Consider the following 24,629-nt stretch of genomic DNA (forward strand, 5'->3'; position numbering starts at 1 on the left):
CTTTATTCGTGGACAAATTATCATGTTTATACGTTATATTTCATATAGAATGATGAAGTGAAGTATTCTAAACTTGATGAAGATGTGATATCAGACAGTGTGGCTTGAAACAGATGAGATAAACCCAGTGGGTGATCGCTGAAGAGACCATAAGAACAGCTCCGTGCAGTGCAATAACATGATACAAGATGCATAGAAAAGGAAAATGTAAACAGCATTGCCGCTTATGAATATTGTTGAACTTGCAAAGAGAACCCTTGTGCCTGGCAAAAGGCACAATAATCCAACCTGCAACATGTGTGTATGATCAATGCCGACCGAGTGGAATGAGTCAAATGTGATGATCTTCCCCGGTCCGAAGCCCCATGGTTCTGGAAAGATCCCCAGACTGCCATCGGTGTCTCAGACAAGAACATCCAGTTGACCGAAGCCAGTGTAATCCTCCATAAACTTCATCGGTATTCTTAAATCGCGATCAATGAAGAGTAGGCTGTGCCAGCACAGCCTACAAAATCTCACAGGAACTCTCGAACCGGGGAGGCGAAGTCGAAAACGAAGGAAAGTATCGAAGAGACGGGATCGAATGGTGTGCCATTCGGAATGGTAGTCGCATCTGCCCTCGCGACGGGGGAAAAGATTTTTTGTTTGGAAGTCGGTTTTTGTTGATCCGGTCAACCACTATCCCCAGATCCTCCGCTTTATTTGGTGTTGGTATTGGGTTTTGGCTTTGGTTTCGGATTTATTGTGGTTTGGATATTGTTCGTTTCATCCTCCAAAGCCGACTTTGTTTGCGCATCGGCTGCAGTAGTAGGAGTTCATGCCGAATTGAACGACGCTGCAGCCTGATTGGCCTAGGCTGAGAGATTGTTGGCACCGGGAACATCGGACGATGTCGAGAGTCTGTGGAGAAGTGGCCTCAGATGGACGAGCGACGCCGCCCGTCTGAGGTTGAGGAGTAATTTGCACTGGAGAGCTCATTTTTGGAGAATTTGACCGCGAGTGAGGATCTGAAGGGGAGCAAGGGGGGTATCGCATGTTTTTGAGTTGACCCGGTCGAGCGGCCCCGTGATCTCTGGGTTTACCCCAGTTTTTTTTGGAGTGATGATGATTTGACTTGAGGAAAGGGATAGAGATATGAAACAGGGAAATATCCAGCTTTTTAAATTGCTTCTGATTTTCTTTCGATTCTTCCTATCCCACGGCGTCTCCGTATCCCCCCCCATTCTCTTGCCGATCATATATGTAGGACTACGTATGGGCTGCTTTTAGGCGCTCATTCGCATAACTCTGCTACCTAAACCTTAACCCATCGGAGATGGCGATAAACGCATTCTCTTTTTCCCCTATCTAATTGGATCTTCGGCATTTTCAAGTATATCCTTGATTACCGACCTTCGGAATACTACCTAGGTAGAATATGGGTCTCTGTAGTGGGAAGTACTATATCGTAGACAAAAAATTTAATTATCCCCCACTCGATTCAAAACAGAACTAAATCAGAAAGGGGAATATTGTGGGAGACGCTATCCATGTACATTTACGTAGGTGTGCATCTTGGGCTTCGTGCCAACCGCACCCCAATATTTAGACATATAGAATGTATTTCCCATTTCTCGCTTTTTAAAAGTAGGCTGATACCTGAAATCTACCCGTGGACATATTCATATGTTTGAACTGTTTGGATTAAATTAATCGAAATGAAGATCATGTGGCCATTTTCTTATCTCCTGAATGTTGCGCAGGGCGGCACGATGCTTACATACCAAGTTTGGAAATCACCTGGGCATGCAGCTAGCCCAGTTAGACTGGTTTAGACTGGTTTAGCTCATTGAAGTCAGAGAGAGGAAGTCGAATAAGGTGTGGCCAACCCTTGGAAGGGCAGCGGATATCCGGGCGAACTCATTGGACAATCCAAACATCCCACTTGGGTGAAATCCAAGGATTTCCACGAATGAAACCGTGGACACGATAGCATTCGCCAGCGACGTCATATTTCCTCAATCCGGCACTTCAACTTCTCTCCCTCCTAAGTAACTGACTACGTTACAGACTTGTCGAATTATCCATCTCTGGAGGCCAAAGCCAAAAAGCGTTTAGATCTCGGCCCTTGCCCCGCCAAAAATATCTCCTGCCCCTCATTCTTGTACCACCCACACATCACCATGGCCACCGGACACCCCAACCTTCACAGCTTTCCCAACTCGGACGAGCTAGCTACGCAATTGCGAAGCTACGTCCTCCGCTGCCAGAACTCTGCTTTCTCCCGGCACGGCACCTTCCGCCTCGCCGTCTCCGGCGGCTCCCTGCCCACCGTTCTGGCCAAAGCCCTCCTCGCCACCAGCAATGGCTCCCCGGAGGATACCCCCCCAATTCTCCAAGTGGCACATCTTCTTCGCTGACGAGCGCGCCGTACCACTCAACCACGAGGACAGCAACTACCGCCTGCTGAACGACGAGCTCGTCTCCAAGATCCCCACCGAGCTCGGCACCCCAATCATTCACGCCATCGACGAGAAGCACATTGGCGATGACGACCCTCAGGAACTGGCAGACCTCTACCAGGAGGACCTGATGCGCGAGTTTGCCGCCAAGGACAGCGTCAAGTTGCCCGCCTTCGATCTCATCCTCCTGGGCTGCGGCCCCGATGGTCACACCTGCTCGCTCTTCCCTGGTCACGCTTTGCTCCGCGAGAAGGACGCTTGGGTTGCTGCTGAGACAAACTCGCCCAAGCCCCCGCCTAAGCGCATTACCCTTACTCTTCCTGTTGTTACCCACGCTATCAGCATTGCCTTTGTCGCGACTGGCGGCGGTAAGAAGGAGATCCTTAAGCAGATTTTCGATCTTGAGGAGGGCTCCAGTCTTCCTTCCGCTTTGGTCAACCAGGGCGCTGGTGATAAGGTGTCCTGGTTCACTGACCATCCGGCAGTCGATGGTGTTTCATTCCCTCGTCGTGGAAGCCTTTGAGGTGTGAGGTCCCCTAGATGGATTTGAGATTTATGGATAGGGGATGACTTCCTTATCGAGTTCGCATCCCCCGATCTGCCTTGTGTGGCATTGAATCCGCTGGCTCTGATGAAAAGTGATATTCTGCTTTATCCAGGACCGGTAAACCAAAGTTAGTATAGAATTCATATCTTGTTCCATCATCACTGTCCATCCGTACGAAGGTAACTTGTAAGGCCCTATTGTGTGTCACTAATTGTTTACCTCTTAACACACGTAAACTTGACAGCTATCCAGGACATTGTTGGCGTTCCAGAGCCGAGAGAAATTTCAAAGCCGGTAGCGGCATTTTACACGATTCAATCCACTCACACCCTTTCTCCTCTCTCTCTTTGGGAGCAGATAGCTAAGGGCATGATCTTTTCATATCCAGGTCTTTCTGTTACATACGTAGTCTACTACATTTCTACTGTTATCAACTTTAACGCAAGTCGAACTCACACTTGATATACGTAAACCCACGATGTTGATTCACTTTCGAATACTGCCATACCCGATCCAATCACATAGATTCCATTCTCCTTAAAGCCGTAATATCTAGGCATGACTAGTCATTCCATTCCATAGCGAGAGTCTATATCTGCCCAGTTTGCGGTCGCTGCTATAGAACACCTGATTAACCTTGCCTCCTTTTGAGACCAGTATAGCTCAATAACTTACCTTCACTTAGGACTTGAAGCAATCCTTTCCACAGTGGCATTCACCCGTATCGGTATTGCAGAATCCATATTTATCCGGGCAGCACTGTTGCGGATCTTTGGCGGCGCATTGCTTCACGGTACACGCCCTTTTGTCTAGCTCAGCCGGCGCAGCGGCCGCAAGCATCGCGAGAGAGAGGACAAGAGCGACCGGGACGGAGATAAACTTCATCTTGACGGAGTCTTTGGTATGAAGATTTGACTGGATTGACTAAGTTGAGATCAAATAGATTCTCGTAGCAAGACAGAAGGCTACATAGTTATATATCTTCTTTGGGTACACCCCATTCTGAATGAGGGGTATATATCGAATCGGCCCCATTCCTGAACCTGACATAGCTATCAGGAAGGCAACTATACAGGAGACTGGGACATATGATCAGCATTGGGTATCACAATCCATGAATCGTGCGCCATTCAACTGAGGGGTGGTATCGAATCATGTCCTAGGCTTGGGATTCCTTTCTAGTTGCCTGGGCTTGAAGGATTGGTAGTTATTGGCTGATGCGGGATTGATGCAGGTTATCCAGATTCGGCGTTATGAAGTGATGAAGGGCTATCAGAAGGAGACCTGATTGGCAGAGATGGTGTCGATCCTTTATGCTAAGCCCCTTACATTATGCTGAGAGTCCAACCACGGGCGTACCCGAGAATCCGTCGTTTGCCAAATTCAGCCTTCCGAGCTCCGTACTACCCCAAACTTAATAGAGACACTGTTACGCCCTAGGAGTACTAGTTCTACAGTGTTTGAGCACTACATGGAATGTGTCTCTATCCAGTCCGATTTAACTGTATCGGTACGTGATAGCTAAACTAGATGGAAGTATTAAGACGATATAATATAGCTCCAAGTGATAATAACGGTAATTCACTGTACCAGCCAGTATGCGATATTTGAGGGGTAGAAAGCTACGTAGAAGACTTGCGCATAAGCCGGGCGTCTCCGCTCCGTGGTTAATGCAAGATTTGGGACTTTAGCCAAAGCATTTATAAGGTCGCTGGGGGGGCTGAAACGGGTGGCCTAACAAGGTACCTATTTAGCCAGAAAGGGGCCAAAAATGTCGTATGAACTCGAGCCAGAAGATCGCATACCCGTGTCATTTGCTATGGAATTGCATTACTCAGATAGCATCAAGTGGGCATACCTAGACTAAAAGCATAAGGTAAATCGTCGATGACCTGGATATCCTGGGCAATCCTTTCAAACTATATTAAGGTCTCTATTTTGCCCTACGCATACAAAGTACTAATGTAGACAGTAAGCATGCATATGCCAAGGAATCAGTTTTGGGTGCTCTGCCGTTTCCCTCCAACATTGTACATATTTCAGGGCGCTCAACACAGTCCAGACGCTGTCGATCTCCCGTTTCTATCCAGTCCCCCACAAATGCACGCCCCGGATTTTCCTTACGTATTGGCCATAGAGTACAGCTTAGCCTACTGGCCTATAAATTGTTTAAGTAATTATCAGTGTGAAGTTAGGTAGTTAGAGACATGTGTGTTGGATATGTGCAATTCAGACTATCTTGATGATGGCAGCGACACCCATGGCTTGACCGCCAGGTACAACAAAGTACAACAAACGACGTTAATGCAGGTCAAATAACCAACAACATAAGACAACACAACCAATCATAGTCTTCTACTCCATACATGCGCATAAAGAAAGCTCAAGTGGTCAATACAGAACCAGGCCGAGACCCGTGGACCCCGGGGCCGTTTTGGCTGCCAACGTTGTATTCATCCGCTTTCTCTGTGACAGTGTGCTGCGCCTAGCTGTTCTTGCATTTCTCAAGACACTGCTGGCTACTCTGTTGTGATTGAATAATATTAGCCAAAAATCAAAGAAGGAAAGCGGAATGAACTCACTCCACCATCAATTATGCAGAGGGTGTAGCAGTTGTTGGTCTGCACGGAACTCTCCCCGTCCTTGTTGGCTTCAAGGGGCGCGGCAAATGCCAGGCCAAGGATAGTTGCAAGAGTCAGAACGGAGAAACGCATTTTGAAGGTGTTGGTTTTGGGTAGGTAGTTGGGCTTTGGGTAGGAATTGATCTTTGCGGATATGATAAAGTGATGATTGTTTATTGAGGTAGATTGGAGGCGAAGTGCCTGCCTTTATAGTAGATTTGCAATTGTATACTATATGATATCTGTGCTCCATTTATCCCCTTTTGGCTTCTATGGTAGATCCTCGATTGTACGGTATGATATCAAGCGCTCCGTCTCTCCCCTTTCGGTATGAGGAGGCTCCGCCCTACGACTCGTGCAGGCTTATGTGCATAACCCTATCATGCAGGGAGAATCCTCATGGATGTTCACTCGTATTCCAAAGATGCCAACATTGATCTGCACGGAGATTCTGCTGTTTGAGTAAAGACCTGCACGTTCTATGAGCTATTTGTTTTTCAGCCTGAAAGTATTACAGCATCAGCTGATTCAAGTCCTGCAATGTAACCTCAAATTGCGAACTAGCAATGCATACTCCGCAGTGTTGGCATATCAGGCGTCCAGCCCTGCGGATCAGCAATCTATTGATCCTATTGGGGGAATAATCAAGATAGAATCAGCTCTATATAAAGCTCGATGCCCATGCGGGATAAGCCCAATTCCTCAGCAGTGCATCTCTTCTACATTAATTCTTCGGAACAAACAAATCTGAACACTCCCTCCAAACCAATTCCTCAAACATGAAGCTGTTTGTTGTCCTGTTTGCACTAGCTGCCTTCGCAATGGCCGAAGCCGGTCCAAATCTGGAAGCGAGAGTTGGGTGCTCCCAAAGGGGACAATACTGCAATGACGGCACATTCCGGTGCTGCCCGGGACAAGGGAGCTGCAGTGGAAACGAGGTAAGTCCACCGCTCCTCACTCACTAGATATGGTCAAACATATTAGCAGATGGCTGACAAGAAATTTAGTGCAAGTGAACCACTATCTACAGCAGGAGTTCAGATTGCCTTAGGGTTACGGGATTCCACAAAGGATTGTCGGGGTCGCCCATCTCTTTGGTCTGCTTTGGGTACTCCAACCAGTGTGTTGCCGCTTCTAAATGGCCTTTGAGAAAAATGTCCATCTGCAATAGAAGCCAACAAGTCAATGAGGATTCGCTGTGTCTTGCTAGCCTAAGTCTCTGCTCAATAAAGCCAATTCGAGTTAGCAATTGGTCCTTGGACCAGGACTTCCACCTCAAACTCGATAGTAGATAGTGCTGGAGTCTTGACCCAATCCATAGTAGACAAGAACTGTATCTGGCCTCTACCCTTTGATAGCATTATGTTGTTGACTTGATATAGAAGGTAGTGGGAAGATCTATCATACCAATGCCATCGCCAGTCATCTGGAGGTCATGGCTACTTCGGCGACCTAGATTACCAAAGAGGACATGCCAATTTTGATAAGGTGAAGAAGGTAGGCAGTATATCAGAGGGCTAGAATGCGTAAAACGTGTAAAATGACTTTTCCTCGTAGTAGTTGTTGTTGTTGTATTAATTAACGTCCATGGAGGGACGGGCGTAGCCCGTACTCCGTCTACCCCCCCTTGGGGTATTGGGACGTGCTAAGCTACGGGATTATGTACAAAATTTGTGCGTCCATAGAGAGCAACTCCTTCTTAATGATAAGATGTCAGAACATCCAGTTTGCTGCCCGTCCTTCTCCGCCGGCTGAGATGGATGCAGTGGTGTCAGTAGCTGCTGAGTTTGTGTGAGCTGGTGCTCGGTTGTCAACTTTTCCTCGTATAACGTGGGAGTGGTACATTAACGATATTGATGCCAAGCACGACAGAGCAAATACAATGTCCCCTTGACTTTAAACCCCGTTGTTCATCCAAATATCTCCTATGGACAGGCTTATCCCATATGAGTATCCCATTCGCCAACATCACCACAAGCTGGGCCTTGACCTGCCCTAGCCCGGCATTAGGATGGTTCCATAGAATTAGGTCGTTGGACTAAGCCTTTACCAGAACGAATTACTAGCCCCAGGTGAAAAGTGGAGGAGAGCAGTTATCCAATAGACTGGTAAACGGTGTCCAGCGACATAAAATTGAAATATAACTGTTCCTAGTTTCAACCCTTCACATCATGGTGTTTCTACCTACCTACATACATAGGCCAAGCTCACTATGTCACTATACCCGTGAATTTGCCTGGAGCAACTCGCTATAGTACATTATATACTTGAAGTTGATGCAGCATGGTCAATTCGTAGATCTTCTGATGAACAAGGATACTGAGTACCGAGTTCACTGGTATCATTTAAACATCTAAGCAAACATCTAGATATCAATATAGAACTTTCGTTTGCTCCACCAAGCTCAACGCGAAATATTCGGCCGATGGGCTTGACTCGCGCCATTTCAATCGGGATCGAGTCCATCATCCGAATCTCACCTTCAACGCTCTCTCACCACCGCCACCAACCACATTTAATTATTTTTGATATTTCGAAAGCTCCGTTGAGTAAGTATTATATCGCAAAATCATTTTGCACTATTAATAAAATACAGCAGAATGGCGGGGCGCGGTTCGCGAAACGTCCATCCGAACGCGATGACGCCGGACCGCGAGATCGCGGGTGCAGCAAACCCTAACCCCATCAACTTGACTTCGGACGCCGATACCAATGCACCGCTGGTAGACATTGGATTCAATGATATCAGGTCGGATACTGGAGTAACCGATTCCGCGGCGAACGTCGATTTGGTCGACCATCACTCGGATATCAAAGTGACCCGCCGTGTCCGGTTCGACCTCGAGGTCCGATACGCGCCTCCCAGGTTCCTTTCGTCTAATAATACTGAATCGACCGAGCATCATTCGGATAATGGGACTGACGTCGTCGCAACTGACGAGAGCTCGATCGAAAGCTCGACTGAAGATTCAGTCGGTAGCACTTCCACCAATCCAATTGAGACAGAGTCAGGCAACGACAGTCACGCTCATGTTCGCAACGAAGGCGTCGCCGGCATGACCGGAGACCAGTATACCACGGAGGCCAGCAGCACCAGCAAGGAGGCCAGCAGCACCAGCAAGGGGTCCTCTGAACCGGGCATGGACAATGGCGCTATGGGTTTTAACAGTCGTGACTTGCTTCACTGGTTCGAACGCGCTGATCGAGGACCTCGTTCCAGGCCGAGACAAAGGCTTCCAGTCGGAAATGTGCCTTTCAACCCCGTGGATATCGTTGAATATATCCAGTCTATCCCAGAGCCGGAGGCTACAAATGAGGGTTTCATGCCCCCGGATATAGTTGGAGATACCCAGGCGATCTCAGAGCCTGAAGCCGGAAATGTGGCCTCCATTCCCCAGGATGCCGTGAATGTCTCAAAGCCGAGCTCACGGTCTGACAATACCAAATCGGGTTCTGTTCCACGAGACACCGTGTAAGTATACCCCCGAATTCGTTTTGTGGACATGAAGTCTAGTCAGGCAGCTACTGACACGGACGGCATTGTCCCATGATTTGATCTATACTAACACCAACTGCGTTATATTAGTAACGGCTGGTCCTTTGCGCTTGCCACAGAACTATGTACCAGGCTGGCGGCCATCAAACTGCATGAAACTGGCTGGGAATGGTCCTCTGCGGCGTACCTACCCCAATGGTTTCTGGCTGCTCCAGGTCAGCTCCGGACAGTCGCTCATGAAACGAAAATGATCAAAAAGGGTGTTACCATCATGGGATGGGTGGGCTGCGGGTTGTACCTGCTTTACCGCCGTGACTCGACTGATTTGCTGGGAAAAGAGACCACAGGGTTGACTGCATACCATGAGCCGAGTGGTTCACACAGGGTCCTGAGAATGAGCTTTCTTGCTTGGAACGACGTCGCTTTCTACGCCATGGCCTCATGGGAGGATCGTGAAGCTCTCGTCACTGGACACCATTCTGGCTATGTGGCGATTTGGGATGCCCGAAGTGGGTGAGTGTTCAACATTTGCTTCTGTTATGCCAATTAGTACTGACTTCTATTAGCTATATCCTCTACTCGCTCCGCGGTATTCACGACACCGTATCTTGTATTGCGACAGAGAAGAACTTCATTGTTGCCGGTAGCGTTGATGGCAGCATTTGTGTCTGGGATCTCACCAAGCCCACCAGCACCGATGCCTTGCTGACCCTTAAAGGGCACACAGGCACTGTGATGTGCCTCAAGTTGCACGGCAAGTACCTTGTCTCTGGTGGTTCTGATCGGGAGGCTCGCGTCTGGGACCTCGAAACCGGTGAATGCAACCATGTGCTCGGAGGCCATGCGAAGGCAGTTCGGTTCGTATGCATGAACCAGCAAGCAATTGTCACTGCTGGCACGGATGATATCGACTACCCAGAATCAGAGATCTGCATTTGGCTGACGAACAGTGAAGAATTTGCGGCCGGGTATGTTGAATTCGGGAAGTCTCGATATTTCAAGATCGGAAACTAACAATAATAATAGTCTGTGCAACTTCAAGCACACTGCCAGCGGATTGGTAAACCACCTCCACCTGGTGGGAAATTATTTAATTGCAGGAGGGAAGGGTGGTTCCGTCTGGGAATGGGACGTGACCTGGGGAGGAATGAGGCTACTCAGCCGCCACGACTCTAACGAGGTTGTTGCTATGGCCACCTCAGGAAAGTCCGTGCTGGTGGGAAAGAAATCCGGCGTCTTGTACCTGCTGGATCGGGTGGCAATGCACCTTGTCTGCCTCCTGGACGTCCCATCGGAAATCTACCAGGTCGGTATCCTGGACGAGTCTCGGGTCATTGCTGCATACAAGCTCGACGGTCATGCCTACCTGACGATCTGGCATGTATAATGTGCCCATTCCGAGGGGATCACATGGGAAATGGTGAATAGGATTCAATGAGGGGGAAGAGAGGGAGGAGGGGGTCAAGTAACGGGAAAGTGACGAGAAAGTGACGGTCGACTGATGGTCGACAGAGTACTGCCTTCAACAGGCATGCTCGACGGGAGGATATGGGATTTATTCATATTTTATTTTCAACAAATCCAAGCAGTATTTTCATGGATATTCTTCGTTCTAGTTAAACAAATATGATCTTCTTAGCTCTCGGCTATGTATTTAATTCGGCCACTGGAACTGATATGCACTGGTTCTGTAGTGTAGTGGTCATCACTCTGGTTTTTGAGACGATTGAAGTACCAGAAACCCCGGTTCGAACCCGGGCAGGACCTTCTTTATTTTTCTTTTTCATGTTTTGCTTTTTAACTATTCTGATTGTTATTTCTTTTTAACTGATTTAATTAATTTCACTCCATTTTACTAATGGAGTATGGGGGGATACCTAGGTATCGAAAAAGAGAGGCATAAAAAAACAGAGCGGGTTACCATGGAGAAGATCTCCCACCCAACTCTCCCATTCACACAACAAAGCACCCATTTCTTCCGTTGAACACCAGTGCACCATGCCGATTCTCATGTCATGACCTTGTACGATCATGCCCATCCCAACACGCTCGGCTTCGCTGCGCGATCCCCGTAAACAAGTTAGTCCGTTTGTTTCCCCCCTGGCAAGCTCCCCACATCTGTCGCATGCTTCGTTGTGCCACCATTGCCATGCCAACAACTACATACAGAACCCATGCTAATTACTAAAGACTTCAAATATAGTACGACCTACCACGAAACCCTCCACTCCACTACCCGCCACGGCCAGCCCGACCAAAGACACTGTCCGAGAGACGAATAACAAGAATTGTTCACCATCAAATCCCTCGCCGGTCGAGGGTGTCGCTCTGAAAGACAATGGGCTCACTGCCCGAGGAAGAACCCTACTCCCCCAGCGCAGTAACCTTGCCCAAGACAATGGTCATGGAACGGGTCATGGGCGCATTCAGCCACCTAGCAGCAAGCCGAAACCACGCGGGGACCCGTCGCCAACTAGACAGCGAGAGTTATCGCCGGCGAGAAAACCAATACAGGCGGATTCTACAGCAATGAAGACCACTGTGGCACCCAGCCGTCGTCAAAGCATCATGCGCCCCGGTGCATTGAAGATGCCTTCAGCGAATATTAAAGTCCCTTCGCCAAAGAGCTCAGCGCCATCATTTGCACCGCCCTCACCCCGCAAAGCGCCAGGAACGCGATCCCCAGTCCAACCTCCCACGACCAGAAGGCCCCCTTCACCCAAGAAAACAGACATGTTACCCCCACCACGCCCCACACGGTCCTACTCTTTGAGGCAGCCTGCCAGCGCCAGCAAGGAACCGCCCGCAGCAGCCAAACTGCATGCGCGCCACAGGAGTCAGCTGGTGCAGAATACAAAACAGGCCGAAACAACCCCAGCAATCGGCCAACGTACGCGAACACTGTCAACCTACCAACGGCCATCGTCCCCTAAGAAATTCTCCAAACCTCCAACGCCTACTCCTGGAGCCGAACCTCAGCCTGGGAATATGCTGATTCCTTCATCGTGGCCGGATATTGCTGCACTACAAACTGAACTTCTTCAGCTTAGTCTTTTCCATTCTAACTCACTGCAAGCCCATGCTGAATGGAAATATGATTCCGAGTCACGTCTGCGCAAAAAGTACGATAGTGTCGCTAGCCAGTATCGTTTAGTACTGGCAGATGAAACGCAGCGGCAGTGCCAGCTGAATGTGCAGGCCTTAGGGCTTTGGCTTTCCAATTGTCGTGAACATCACGGTCCGCATGATTTCTCCGAGCAGGTTCAAATTCTATCCCGGGTCCTCCAAGATGTCTCGGACATGATTGCTGGTAGCAGAGGTGCACAGTACTCTCAGGCTGTGAAGATCTTTGAAGAATGGCTTAACCAATCGGAGGTTATTCGCCATAGCCGTGAACCAGGGCACGTTGATGCCGGTGCCTTTATTGACCCCCTGGCGCGAAGCTGGAAAGAATCATTGCATACTTTAAATGTGAGGCTGGAGCTCTGTGGTCGTGAATTGCAAGTCCTCGATATCCTGGGATTCGGGCAAGTGGAGCATCTAGAACAGTCTGCTCTAGTCAGAGTGGCCAGGAATCTAGCTGAATTGATACAGCTTATGACGGAGGAGATCCGTGCTATGCAAGCATTGGAAAGAGAAGTGGTGAGTTCAGAAAGAGATTCTGTCAGCCGTCTTGCGACACAACTGGCGTGTTCTACGAGGGAAAAGAGGGCACCCCGAGTTGGGGCATGGAGAAGCTAGTCTGCGCTTTATATATGCTTATGGTCATCGTAACGTGCGAATACCCATAGCTAGTTTCGAAACACCCGTACACACGCACGTGTTATGTGGGAATAAAGAGGAAATGAAGATAATATGAATAATGTTGATGGGAATATGTGATAGTACTTCGCGCAAAGTACCTTGCGGGCAACCATGGCTTGCGCGGTACCTAGTCCGAAGTAAACCGATGAGTCAGCCATGTCATCCCGACTTGACCTGAGGACTCCCATATATCGATGGTCTAGATCTTGGAGTATCGCTCGTTTTCCCCATACCTTTATTTCAATCTTTCTCACTCCATTGTCACTTATCTCTTTCTGCACCATACGTATATCTATTGGAATGAGCTGCTTTATACAGGCTGATGTAACCTTGCAAAAGTTATCTCTCAGCTCTCTTCTTGACGTCATCCACGGCAGCTTCCGTTTTGACAGACAAAAGCCACCCGCAAAGAGACGGTATCCACTTACTCAGTACCTTTCGAGATGATCGCCGATCGTACCCAGCGAAGAATTTCAACTTTATCGCCCATCTAATCCAGTGATCATGAAAGACTCGCTCTACGATCGCCTTTGGCGCCGGGAATGTGGGGAACAGTTGCAGCACGCTGGACTTCGGGGAATTTACGGATCCAACGAATGGATCAACGATCTTGACATTGTGAATGAGCTCGGTGGGCATACTGGATGTGTCAATGCCCTCAGGTATGTCTACAGCTTCGACCTAGGACGAGAACTTGGTTTTATCTACTGGCCAACACTTCCGCCATCTCTGATCCTCGTCATGCTAACGGCCTGCAGTTGGTCGAAGTCAGGGCGTCTTTTGGCGTCAGGCTCTGATGATAAGCACCTCAATATCTACTCCTACCAACCTGACTCGTCCAATGCTCCATTTGCGCTCAATACCACCGTCTTCACCGGCCACAAAGCCAACATCTTCTCCGTCAAGTTTATGCCACATTCGAATGATGGAACTCTGGTTACATGTGCCGGCGACTCGCAGGTTCGCGTCTTCGATATCGAATACTCAGCAAGGAGCGGAAATGATGCTGCCACCTCCGCATTTGCAGCCTCCACTCGGAGCCGGCGCTTTAATGAGTTCTTTACTGGCACGCGGTATCTGAGTGACGGTAATACCAACGCCAGATTGTATCGAAGCCACGCCGATAGCGTGAAGCGCATCGTCACCGAATCGTCACCGTTCCTCTTTCTCACTTGCTCCGAGGATGGTGATGTCCGCCAGTGGGATCTCCGACTACCATCTAGTGCATACCCTCCGCCACGAGATGGCCAGGGCTTCAGGGCATACCGACAAAGGTTGGCACATGACGAGCCCAATGTGCCACCCCCTTTAATCTCCTACAGGCCATTCAAATTGGACCTCAATACCATTTCCTGCTCGCCAAGTCAGCCACATTATATTGCCTTGGGCGGTGCACACCTCTACTGCTTTTTGCATGACAGACGGATGCTTAGCCAGGACACCTCCGCTGCAAGGAGCAGGGCTACATCAAGCGCTGCTAGTCTCAATGATGATGAGGAGATGAGCAAGGCGACACGATGCGTGCGACGATTCGCACCGGGAGGCAAGCACCCTGTGAAATATGACGATGGACACATCACTGCTTGTAAAATCAGTGATGCAAACCCCAATGAGATGGTTGTTAGTTGGTCTGGGGATCACATCTACAGTTTTGATTTAATCCGCAGCCCCGATGCTCGAGAGACGCAGGCGGGAGATAAATCAACTCCCAAGGGCAAGAATAGACAGGCTCGCCGCAGTTCACGGAGCCGGAAGCGCAAGAAGCCCGCAACGCCTTCATCGCAGGAAAGTGGTGGCCGACATCAGTCCCGTCGTCGCTCAGTAGAGCCAGATACTTTTAGGATCCAATACGAGAATGGCGAAGCAGAGGATGTTCCGTTCCCCACGTTGTCAGGTAGTGTCCTAGACACCAACCCCGAGCATTTGCTCGAGCGGGCTCGGTATTCTGTACTGAATGATGCCCAGCGATTGAGCATGCAGATCGCAAAAGGGTTGGTAAAACTTCGAAAGTCACTGTTCTCAGAAACTACAGTTCGGGACGCCGCAGGGTCCGAAGATGTGGGACCCGAATCCTACGCGAGATGTTTTTCATCCGCTCTGGAAATTGCGTCTACGATTCTCCCGCAAATGGGTGATGTCATGCGCGAATGGAGCTATCCCATGAACCCATCGCAGGAGACTGTTGATTTCCAGCAATCACTTCGTCGCAATCGCCAATCTTCGTGGAGATTTGTCCAAGCTGCTGGCACGCTTGCTCATGCATTGGCAGATCAAACGCAAGTTCCGGAAGAATCAAACTTCCAGATGATTAGGCCTGCGCCGGGCGAAGATGACCCCATTGACCCAGCAGCCCAGTTTGGCTATGAATTTCTCCGAGCAATTCTTCTCTGGCTGCAGGGCGGCAGGCAACGCCTTCTAGAGGGATTTCAACGCCGCAACGCCCCTCGACGGTTACATTGCCGATTCCCAATCCCAGATGAATCCGAAGAGGATGCCATCGAAACAATCCTGGTGCCCTATATTATGGACTTGGCGCGTGACACTCCGATCGTGAATGTGGATGCCTCCAGATTCGAGCATGACAGTACGCGCGTTCTGTTCCAAACCCAACGGGCTGCCGTGACTGCATTTGGGAACGCTGTTAGATTGCCCTTGGAAGATCTCGGGGACTCAGCCGCTCGGTTCGACAGGCGCCGTGTTTCTAATCCTGTCTCACAAATTCGCTCTCTCGACCGTGCCTCGGCGAAGAGATTCTGGATTTTGCGAGTAGGCAGAGGGATCTTGATGCAGACAGGCAGTGAAGTAAATTACAGATTTGTCAACAATGCTTTCGGGGGACTTCACGCCATGATCGACGAGTCTGAGAGTGACTTGGATGAAGAGAGAGACCAGGCTGATATCGATCCCAACGAGGAGGAAGAACGAGTCCAACGCATCGAAATCGTCAGGACTAATGGTTCTGTTTCCGGGCAGAATAATCCTCGGCCTGGAAGCTCCCAAGGCGATGCAACTTCTTCGGACAATAGCGACATTACTGCAGGTGATGATGGCAGCGATGCCAGCCAGGCACAGGAGTCAACCGATGACGAAGATCTCGATGGCTGGCCCATGGATTCCTCTTCGGATGAAGATGGTGAGGAGTTCGATTCCGATGACACTATGGCCCAGAGATATGCTATTCGCAGGGCGCGGCGTGAAATGGTCGAGCGCCATGCTCCACGTGTACCTCATATGCGAAGCTATCGCGGCCACTGCAATGTCAGGACCGTCAAGGATGTCAACTATTTCGGACTGAATGATGAGTACGTGGTCAGCGGCTGTGACTCTGGTCATATATTTATCTGGGATCGCAAGACGTCGAAACTGGTCAACATCCTAGAAGGTGACAGTGAGGTTGTCAATGTTGTCCAAGGTAATTTTTCTCACTGGTTAGGAATACAAAAGTTAACATGGTAATTTAGGCCACCCCTACGAACCAATGATCGCCGCTTCAGGAATCGATAACACCATCAAAATATTTTCGCCAGATCAAAACGCTCAAGATGATGCCCATAACGGTGTAAATATCCTCGACCCCGACAATCCATCCAACCAGTTTGGACGAACCGGCTCCACTATCGGCGGCTTCGAGAGTCGGAAGCGAGTTCATGAAAGCTACCGTATCATGAGCCAAAATGATGTTGAGCGTCGTGGTGGTATGAACGAGGCACACATCACTGTACATTACCTGCCCCGAACTATATCTAACTAGATCTCTTTTGCTGACTTGTACATGAAGCGGAGTATGCTCGAGCGCTTGGCTGGCAACTTTAGAGGCCAACGTGGAATTGGTGATATTGCTATCACCGGTGATCACCCGACTATTGTCATCGATGATAATTGCTCAGTATGCTTGGATTTTCTTACTGGATTTGGAAACAAGGCTAATCATTCGATAGGTGATGTAATGGATGAACAGGCAGAGCTCCGGATATCTGCATTGCACAGTGTGAAAAAGATCATCGGTCTTCCATAACCCCATAAATTTATTGTTCTAGCATCGCATTCCATTCTTTAATGCAAATAGGCACTCGTTTGTTGGATTGATTCATTCAAGCACCTGCCCTTCCTATATATTTAGGCACCTGCTCTTCTATAAAGCCTACCAGGGCCTCCAAGATTACTCTCTACCATCACCCTCACCCCAACAACTACGAAACCCCGGCTTTTTCTATATTTAAACAACGTTGCACACATCGGTCGGTCCACTGGAGCCAGATCTTCTACTTTTGCTGCGTACCTCATGGCAGGAACTTCTCTATTCGCACCCACGAGAAACTCTCGCGTTCGATGATATCTTGGACAATCAGCGATAGGCAAGAAATGCGTCGGAAACCTCTCACAAACCGAAACGAACTTGCACCGATATATAGGTCTATAGCTTGATCCGGCGAAAAAAATGTGTGAGATCCTATCCTATATTCTAAACAAATACTACGTGTGACTGACACGTTTATCTCACTAGACCATTACTCTACTATCACTCAACGTTTCCGACCATTTTATAACCTCATGCCCGCTTGTCACTTTATAAATATATTCCAGCGTGAGGCCGACATAGTATGTAGTATTCTGCTCTCTCAGCACAGCCTCGACTATTGCTTCCAATCGGAAAAGCATCACCACCACTATGCGAATGCCAGTCATGGACGTGGCTTTCCCCCGTCAAGGCCACGGTGTTTCTCGCGACGACAATGAATGGTAATCAGACTTTACAATCATCTTGTTTGATCTATCGTCAACGAGGATGTAAACAAGATTGTTGGCGGCGTAGAGAGCTTTACGTCCTTTGATATGGGTATAATTCTCTTACAACATGGTTGTTCCCCTCGAGAATTCTTTACCTAACTCGAAAGGCTACTCGGCTAACGGGGTCCCAGTCTAATGCGTAGCATAGCACTTCCCATACCGCTGACTAGAGGCCAGACCGAGAAAGGGGCAGTCTCGCACCCATTCTGTTTCTGGTTAGTTGCTTCTTTCCGGTTAGTTGCTTCTGATCTAACAAGTCGCAATGAAGACATACTTTTCGTTCTTCGTATGGATTGCCGTAGAGGTACGGTCCGTACAATTGATTACATTTTTGGATCCGCTGCTGTCAGCCATGCCTGTTCACCACTACCAATCCCTTTGCCACCGGGTAGCAAGTGGGATACAGAGAACGAGAACTCCGAGATCCTTCTACGAAGATGACCACACTTGGTACAGATCTCTGATCGGCAGATTGAACTGGCTGGCTGTTGAAACTAGACCAGATATCAAATTCGCAGTTATAAAACTGCAACGCCGCACTGCATCTCCGACAGTCAATGACATGCAGGTACGTCAGGTATACAGATACCTGAAGGCTACCACAGAGCTCTGCATCACACTAGGAAAAGTCGCAGACACTACATTCTTTGCCTATGCCGATGCATCTCACGGAGATTGGAATGATGCCAAATCGACTGAAGGTGCAATTTGGTTCTTCGGGGAGCCCCGATACGTTGCTACGCACGGAAATAAACCATTATAGCACTGTCGTCGACCGCCGCCAAATGGTGTGCGTCAGACCGACCCGCACGGGATATATAGTGGCTCTCGAAGATCGCCACTGCTTTTAACCTCCCCGGCGCGGGAGAAGCTATCGCGATCATGACAGACAACATTAATACACAATTGTCAATGGCAAAGAGATCATATAAGAACAGTACTTGTTGGCTGGACATGAGATGGTTTTTCGTTAAAGATGCAATTTTCCGGGACAAGGTTGATCTCCAGCGTGTTGACACGGAGAACAACGTTGCAGACGGATTTACAAAACCACCCGAGAAAGAAGCGCATGAACGATTTATCCAGATGCTAGGTCTACATTGATCTACAATCTTTAATCAAGATTTAATAGTCCTATAGCCAACCTTCACTGAAGAGAACTATATATCCACGTGACCACTCTTATCGTAGAATTTTTTTTTGGCGATAAAAAGAACTTGCCCGCACGAATATCGATGTACAGAGAGGGGCAGACCACGAACTGCTTATACAAAAGTCAAAAGTCATTGGGTATTATGTCCATGCTCTAGATTCAGCTGCTGAACTCTACAGCCTACTCTCTCTACCACTCCACATTTCCCAACCTGGTACCGCAGCTTGATATTCTATACTGCGTCTTTGGCTGTCAAAAGCCAAAGTGTGTATAAAAGTTGTTATATCTTCGGGGAAAAAAAAAGAAGAGTAAACATATCACATCATGTCTGCATCGCAAATACTCCAAGCTCGCAACGAGACAACCGCCAGGCTCTACGCAGACCCTCACAACCCCCACCTTCACCTTGAACGAGGCATTCAGTATGAAAAATTGGGCTTCCCTGATCTCGCCTCTGCGGACGCATACCGTGCGCTTGCACTTTTAGAGTCAGTAATTGACCCAGATGAGTGCGAGTTCCATGCTAGGCGGAAGGTAGACCCTTCGCAGCAGGCTCCCCAGAAAGCGGCGAATGAATCAGACGATGAGGACGAAGACGACAACACTGTTCCCATCACGCAAGAGGAATATGACGCCATCATCGACCAGGTGTATGTCCTTCTAGTACGCAGTCTCGTCCGCTGCGGCTGTTACCGCGATGCATTCGAGTTCGGCCTACGCGGGTTGGCCTTGCTCGAAAAGAGATCCGCAACGGCGTCAGTAGCTACTCTGAACGCGCAGATGGATCGTGTGAAGCAAATATACAGATCTTGCACTAGCTCTGAAACCGAAAACATCGACCTGGACTCAATCGACCCCAGTGTTCTCCCTGCACAGGGCTTCGCCCGTCGTGTCCTCTATCCCTGGAATGAGCACGAGCCCGACCGCCGCTCACCAGAGACCTTGAACATGCTCAACGAGCGACTGGCAGTCATTGCGCCGAAATGTGAGGTCCGTGCAGTGGCCTTACCACTCCTGCATGCCTCAGCCGACGACGCCTCGTCCGGCATGGACGTCTCCGTGCAGCTTGGCCTCTTCGCGAAAGAAGATATCGCCGCAGACGAGATCATCCTCCGTGAGTCTTCACTACTTACAGCAACCAACCGTCTCCACGACGATCTCTGCGACGCATGCAACGCACCACTCCCAGAACTGTCCGCCGCCGAGCCTCCCGTCGCCTGCGAGGGCGGCTGCGTAGATATCATCTTCTGCAGCCAGGCATGTCACGACAAAGCGCAGGAGGTGTACCACGGCGCGATCTGCGGTCTCGAGGACGGCCTCGATTCTATCGGGAAGGATGTCCCCGATCCCAAGGATAAGGCCGATTACCTGTACCTTCTTCTGCTTGGCAGAGCGCTCGCCATGTCAGCTACACAGGACAAGCACCCGCTCGAGCTGCCTGAAGTGAAATATATCTGGGGCGATTTCCACGATTTCGATATCGAGGCTGTCTCCGCGGAAACAGAGACAGCGTCCACTACAGACGATACCGCCACTCTCCCTTTCTCCTTCCAGCTCAATGTCCTGCAGCCGGAGCGTTTCCTCGATGAAATGGGTCTGGATCCTTACACCGTGCTCTACCGCTATGATACCTGGGTTCTAAACACGCTGTTTGCTAAATTCCGCGGTACGGCGTCTGGCCGGCTGTCGACTTGGGATGGAGGCCCGGAGCTGTGCGCTGTTCATCCGATGTGGTGTCTTGCGAACCATTCGTGTGATCCCAATGTGACCTGGGAATGGAGTAGTGAGATTAATTTCCGCGCGCGGAGAGATGATGAGACGGCTGTTTGGTCGCGGGGGCAGGAAATGAAGGAACTCAGGCCTGGGGGTATTGCGAAGGATTCAGAGATCCTGAACCACTATTGTGACATTGGGTTGCCGGTTCAGAAGAGGAGAGAGTGGGCTTCTGGGGCTTTGGGTGGGACTTGTTTGTGTGATAGGTGTGTTTGGGAGGCTGGGGAGGTTGAGTAGGTTGGTGTTTATGGGTTGGTGTATAGATCGCCTTGTAGATCATGTTGAGATACCCTTTTGACTGCATTAAATGAGAATATTGCCAATGGCTCCTAAAATCAAAGACTTATTACATGAGGTATACACGGTGGTCTATTTGGATATGTTTATTTGAACATCGGAAATACGGAATCCGAAAAGCGTGGGTACACCATGAATAATCGATTTGCTCCTAGTGAACATCCATAATTTTCCAATTCCTGGCACCAGACCGAATAAAAGAAGCACAGTGTCGTATTTTCGCTCCAAATACGCACTATTTCATTATCAACAGTAACATACGGACTGTGAAGCCGATCCCCAAGTCGGAATCAAAGCATCAGAGGCTCCCGATCTATCTACGCCGAGGCGGCGTCCGCGAATAGCTTCGACCCCGTGATTCTGCGCGACGCCTAGGAGGAGGCGAGCGGGAGCGAGGGACAGAGTCCGTAGCATCACGTCGTCGGCGAGGGGGTGAAACAGATTCAGTTGAATATCTTCTACCTCTAGACGCTGGCCCACGACGAGGTGGAGGTGTGACAGACCGGGAAACTGATCTAGAGTAGCTGCGGTTTCTCCGGCTAGGAGGGCTTTGGCCTCGACGCGGCGGTGTGACAGACCGAGTAACCGAGCGACGAGTTCGATAGGGACTGCGACTCGGGCTTCGCGAGTCGTAGGAGCGGGAACGTGCTCGACTGCGCTTGGCCGGTGTACGGGAGATGGATCGGGAGATGGACCGGGAGATGGATCGGGAAATGGATCGGGAGCGGGAGCGTCCTGCGGGGGTCCGGGATCGACTGTCTGATACGTCACGACGGCGACGGACTGGGGACCGAGACCGTGAAGGTGTGTAGCTGCGGCCCCTGGAAGAAGGAGTGATGGAGCGAGAGTAGGAACGACCGCGGCCCCTAGGAGAGCGGGAGTACGAAGGTGACCTGGAACGGCGGGAGTGAGGAGATCCAGTGCACGTTGAGCACATCGACCGGGATCGATCAGATGGAGTGCGCGAGGGAGTCCGAGAGGCGGCTCGTGCAGGCAAAGCGGGCACCGTAGGACGCGGAAGGTTTTTGAGGTTCTCACGCATGTCCTCTGTCAATACACCCATACCGATACTGGTGAAGTAGTTAACAGAGAACCTAGTGTGGCGTGGGTTCTCCGTCGGGAAGAGACCCTCGAAGCTGGGTCGCAGTATATCATCCCTGAAGCGGGCCTGCAGACCAGGCAGACCGAGATTCTCCGCAAGGTTTTGGAACAGGATCTTGATGAAGATACGGCTGCTGGATGTGGTCTCCTCTTCGTTGAGATGAACCACGGACAAGACATGCCAACCAATCGCGTCGTTGCTGATGAGGTGACCGAAGAACTGGGCAATGTTGCGCAGTTTGTTTGTTTCGTAACGATGGATGGTATCGTAGTACTTGGCAAAGGCAGCCTCGAACAGGTCTGACCAAAGTCGGTTGATCTTGGCGAATCGCTCTCCGATCAGGCCGTAGAATTTGGAGTAGGTCCGTTCCTGAGAGCAACATTCAATAATCATGGATGGAAGCTCATGCTCCAACCCGGCCGGCAGGTTGATCTTCATCAGCTTGTGGCAACATTCTTCGAAATCAATGCTGGACATGATTGTGAGGTAGATTGTTCGTCGAAGGTTGACTAGATCAGTATTACTCTGATCCTTGATATCCATCTGTACTTCTTCCGTGTCGGATTCTTCCTCTTCGCTTTCATCTGACCTTTCCTCGTCTTCCTCGTCGCTCTCCTCGCCCAGGATCTCGGCCTTCAATTTCCTGTAAGCCTCCTCATGCTCCTCCCATTCTGCATCGTACTTGAAGATGTTGAGAGTGTCTTGGGTTTCCAGCTCATCATCCAAGCCGGCACGGTGTGTGATCTGATCTTCCTCCTCCACTAGGTCCAACTCCTCCTTGATTGCTGGGTTGTCCTTGTACCGATCCTTGCGCACCTGGAAGAGCACCTCGATCATATATTGCACACGCTTATCAATATCGGCCTCGTGTAGAATGTTTCGGAATTGGTCGAATACGGCGAGTGCGATAGGTGCATTCATCTCCTCCAGATGCTGACCAACTTCTCGAGTGAGACCCACAGCAATCTCCACGCTGTCATCCGTTGGCTTGTGCAAAAGAAGCAACAGGATCTGAGCTGCCAACATCTCGTGGGCAACTTGTTGATTGCAGAGATGCGCGATAAAAGTTGTAGAGGAAATGCAGACCGCCTTGTCGTTTCGCTTGAAGGCCTTGCGGAATTGGATAATCAACCGGGTAAGCAATAAATCGCCAACCTGCGGAAGCTTGGTGTTGACGATAGCCGCCATCGCTGCGTAAATCGGAGTGAAGGGTAGACTGGCCGCCTGCGCCTTCATGATCGACCGACAGAATAATCCTCGGCCCCTCACTAGGTTCTCCGCAAAGAGTTCAGGAACAATGAACTTGATGTTGGAAACGTTGACTTTGTTGATAAGACCATTGATCGATTTTTTCAAAGCTTCCCACGCCATGCGCTGGTATTCCTTGCTCGTCTTATCCGTGATTTGCGCCTGCAAGGCACGGAGTCGGGCCGGAGGGATGTAAGTGCCACCGGATCGCATGTTCAGCAGCTTTTCGTATTCTGCCTTTGCTGAAGCCTGTTTTTGCTCCTCGGTCATCGGCTTGCGCGCCGCTTCGCGCTTTTCATGTTCGCGGACACGTTCAGCGAGTTGCCGTTCTCTGTCGTCTGCATGCTCTGCGTCGACGTTCGGAACATGGGGACCATCTCGAAGGGAATCACCAGGAGGCGATCGGCGACGATTCGGAGACGGTGAACGAGACGGAGGTGAGCGTTTTCGAGAGGCTGCGGCTGGCGAGTACGACGCGCCCGGAGGAGGCGTGGGCACGCGCACCGCAGACTGGAGAACATCCGATTCGGACATTTTCAATGAGTAAATTGGCCTCCGGGGTAGAGAAAAGGTTTGATGTACACCGGAGGAACGGTGGTTGCGAATCTCAGCCGGACTGAGGTTAAGCAAAATGATTCAAGGACGCAGCAGGAGAAAGCTCTAGCGCTGCGCACGTGACTAGAGAGAGGCCAACTAGGAACAACGGGAGCTCCTGAGATCCCTGGTAGTTCTGTCCAGCCCAGGATTCATCGACGTTCCTTCATATTTCTTTTCTTTTTTAAAATTACCGCTCTTTATCAGAATGGTAAATTATCTGGTCCCATTCAATGGACATTCCCCACTGACTGTGCTTTTAGCTGGGCCAACTCGTGGGATCCGTCATGCTTTTGGTCGCGACTGCGATCTTTCTCTACTACACTGCGTGGACCCTGTTGATGGTATGCTAATTGATGATACTGTTTGGTTTTTTCTATGCTGATGTTTGTCCTACAGCCCTTCGTTGACCCCGGCCACCCTCTCCACGACATCTTCCCGCCCCGTGTTTGGGCCATCCGCATCCCCGTCATCCTCACACTCTTGGGTTCTGCCGTGGTAGGCACCTTCATTGGAATTGTTATGATCAACAGCAACCAGAAGAAGGCAGCCAAGGCTAAAGCTGCGGCTAAGAAGAAGACCTAAGCGACCGTGGACATCATACTAGGAGAGAGGGCAACCCTCTGTGACAGCACTCTGTACCATCAACCATTCCGAAGCTCAGTGGCTATCAAAACACATCCCAAGTTAATTTAATTCTGTTTTATCGAGGCGCCGAACAAACACTTTCATGCTGGATTTGCCTTAGACAAGGTGCAGGAAATA

At 49.8% G+C, this 24,629-nt stretch overlaps 9 protein-coding genes across 9 annotated transcripts; 7 read left to right on the top strand and 2 right to left on the bottom strand.

Annotated features, from left to right (window-relative positions):
• Nucleotides 1-2,162: 2,162 nt before the first annotated feature.
• On the top strand, nucleotides 2,163-2,964 carry N7489_009649 (6-phosphogluconolactonase; the record flags this gene model as incomplete). The annotated part of the gene is made up of 2 exons (XM_056715399.1): nucleotides 2,163-2,312; nucleotides 2,380-2,964. 2 exons carry the CDS (start codon nucleotides 2,163-2,165, stop codon nucleotides 2,962-2,964), a joined length of 735 nt encoding a protein of 244 aa, XP_056563021.1.
• A 705-nt stretch (nucleotides 2,965-3,669) lies between these two features.
• N7489_009650 (uncharacterized protein) lies at nucleotides 3,670-5,702 on the bottom strand (the record flags this gene model as incomplete). The annotated part of the gene is made up of 2 exons (XM_056715400.1): nucleotides 3,670-3,912; nucleotides 5,571-5,702. 2 exons carry the CDS (start codon nucleotides 5,700-5,702, stop codon nucleotides 3,670-3,672), a joined length of 375 nt encoding a protein of 124 aa, XP_056563022.1.
• A 686-nt stretch (nucleotides 5,703-6,388) lies between these two features.
• rodD lies at nucleotides 6,389-6,660 on the top strand (the record flags this gene model as incomplete). The annotated part of the gene is made up of 2 exons (XM_056715401.1): nucleotides 6,389-6,547; nucleotides 6,640-6,660. The coding sequence occupies 2 exons, from the start codon at nucleotides 6,389-6,391 to the stop codon at nucleotides 6,658-6,660; spliced, it is 180 nt and encodes a 59-aa protein (XP_056563023.1).
• Nucleotides 6,661-8,209: 1,549 nt separating this feature from the next.
• On the top strand, nucleotides 8,210-10,492 carry N7489_009652 (uncharacterized protein; the record flags this gene model as incomplete). The annotated part of the gene is made up of 4 exons (XM_056715402.1): nucleotides 8,210-9,081; nucleotides 9,196-9,618; nucleotides 9,672-10,073; nucleotides 10,132-10,492. The coding sequence occupies 4 exons, from the start codon at nucleotides 8,210-8,212 to the stop codon at nucleotides 10,490-10,492; spliced, it is 2,058 nt and encodes a 685-aa protein (XP_056563024.1).
• Nucleotides 10,493-11,136: 644 nt separating this feature from the next.
• Nucleotides 11,137-12,846, top strand: N7489_009653 (uncharacterized protein; the record flags this gene model as incomplete). The annotated part of the gene is made up of 2 exons (XM_056715403.1): nucleotides 11,137-11,184; nucleotides 11,296-12,846. 2 exons carry the CDS (start codon nucleotides 11,137-11,139, stop codon nucleotides 12,844-12,846), a joined length of 1,599 nt encoding a protein of 532 aa, XP_056563025.1.
• A 567-nt stretch (nucleotides 12,847-13,413) lies between these two features.
• On the top strand, nucleotides 13,414-16,924 carry N7489_009654 (WD repeat-containing protein; the record flags this gene model as incomplete). Its single annotated transcript, XM_056715404.1, has 4 exons — nucleotides 13,414-13,571; nucleotides 13,668-16,321; nucleotides 16,371-16,627; nucleotides 16,688-16,924. The coding sequence occupies 4 exons, from the start codon at nucleotides 13,414-13,416 to the stop codon at nucleotides 16,922-16,924; spliced, it is 3,306 nt and encodes a 1,101-aa protein (XP_056563026.1).
• A 2,250-nt stretch (nucleotides 16,925-19,174) lies between these two features.
• Nucleotides 19,175-20,860, top strand: N7489_009655 (putative MYND domain protein; the record flags this gene model as incomplete). Its single annotated transcript, XM_056715405.1, has 1 exon — nucleotides 19,175-20,860. The coding sequence occupies one exon, from the start codon at nucleotides 19,175-19,177 to the stop codon at nucleotides 20,858-20,860; it is 1,686 nt and encodes a 561-aa protein (XP_056563027.1).
• A 306-nt stretch (nucleotides 20,861-21,166) lies between these two features.
• N7489_009656 (pre-mRNA-splicing factor CWC22) lies at nucleotides 21,167-23,804 on the bottom strand (the record flags this gene model as incomplete). Its single annotated transcript, XM_056715406.1, has 2 exons — nucleotides 21,167-21,786; nucleotides 21,821-23,804. The coding sequence occupies 2 exons, from the start codon at nucleotides 23,802-23,804 to the stop codon at nucleotides 21,167-21,169; spliced, it is 2,604 nt and encodes an 867-aa protein (XP_056563028.1).
• Nucleotides 23,805-24,072: 268 nt separating this feature from the next.
• Nucleotides 24,073-24,449, top strand: N7489_009657 (dolichol phosphate-mannose biosynthesis regulatory protein; the record flags this gene model as incomplete). The annotated part of the gene is made up of 3 exons (XM_056715407.1): nucleotides 24,073-24,075; nucleotides 24,128-24,208; nucleotides 24,264-24,449. 3 exons carry the CDS (start codon nucleotides 24,073-24,075, stop codon nucleotides 24,447-24,449), a joined length of 270 nt encoding a protein of 89 aa, XP_056563029.1.
• Between the last annotated feature and the right edge of the window lie 180 nt (nucleotides 24,450-24,629).

This window comes from Penicillium chrysogenum (assembly GCF_028827035.1).
Source record: "Penicillium chrysogenum strain IBT 35668 chromosome Unknown utg000005l_segment0_segment0, whole genome shotgun sequence".
Lineage (NCBI taxonomy): Eukaryota > Fungi > Ascomycota > Eurotiomycetes > Eurotiales > Aspergillaceae > Penicillium > Penicillium chrysogenum.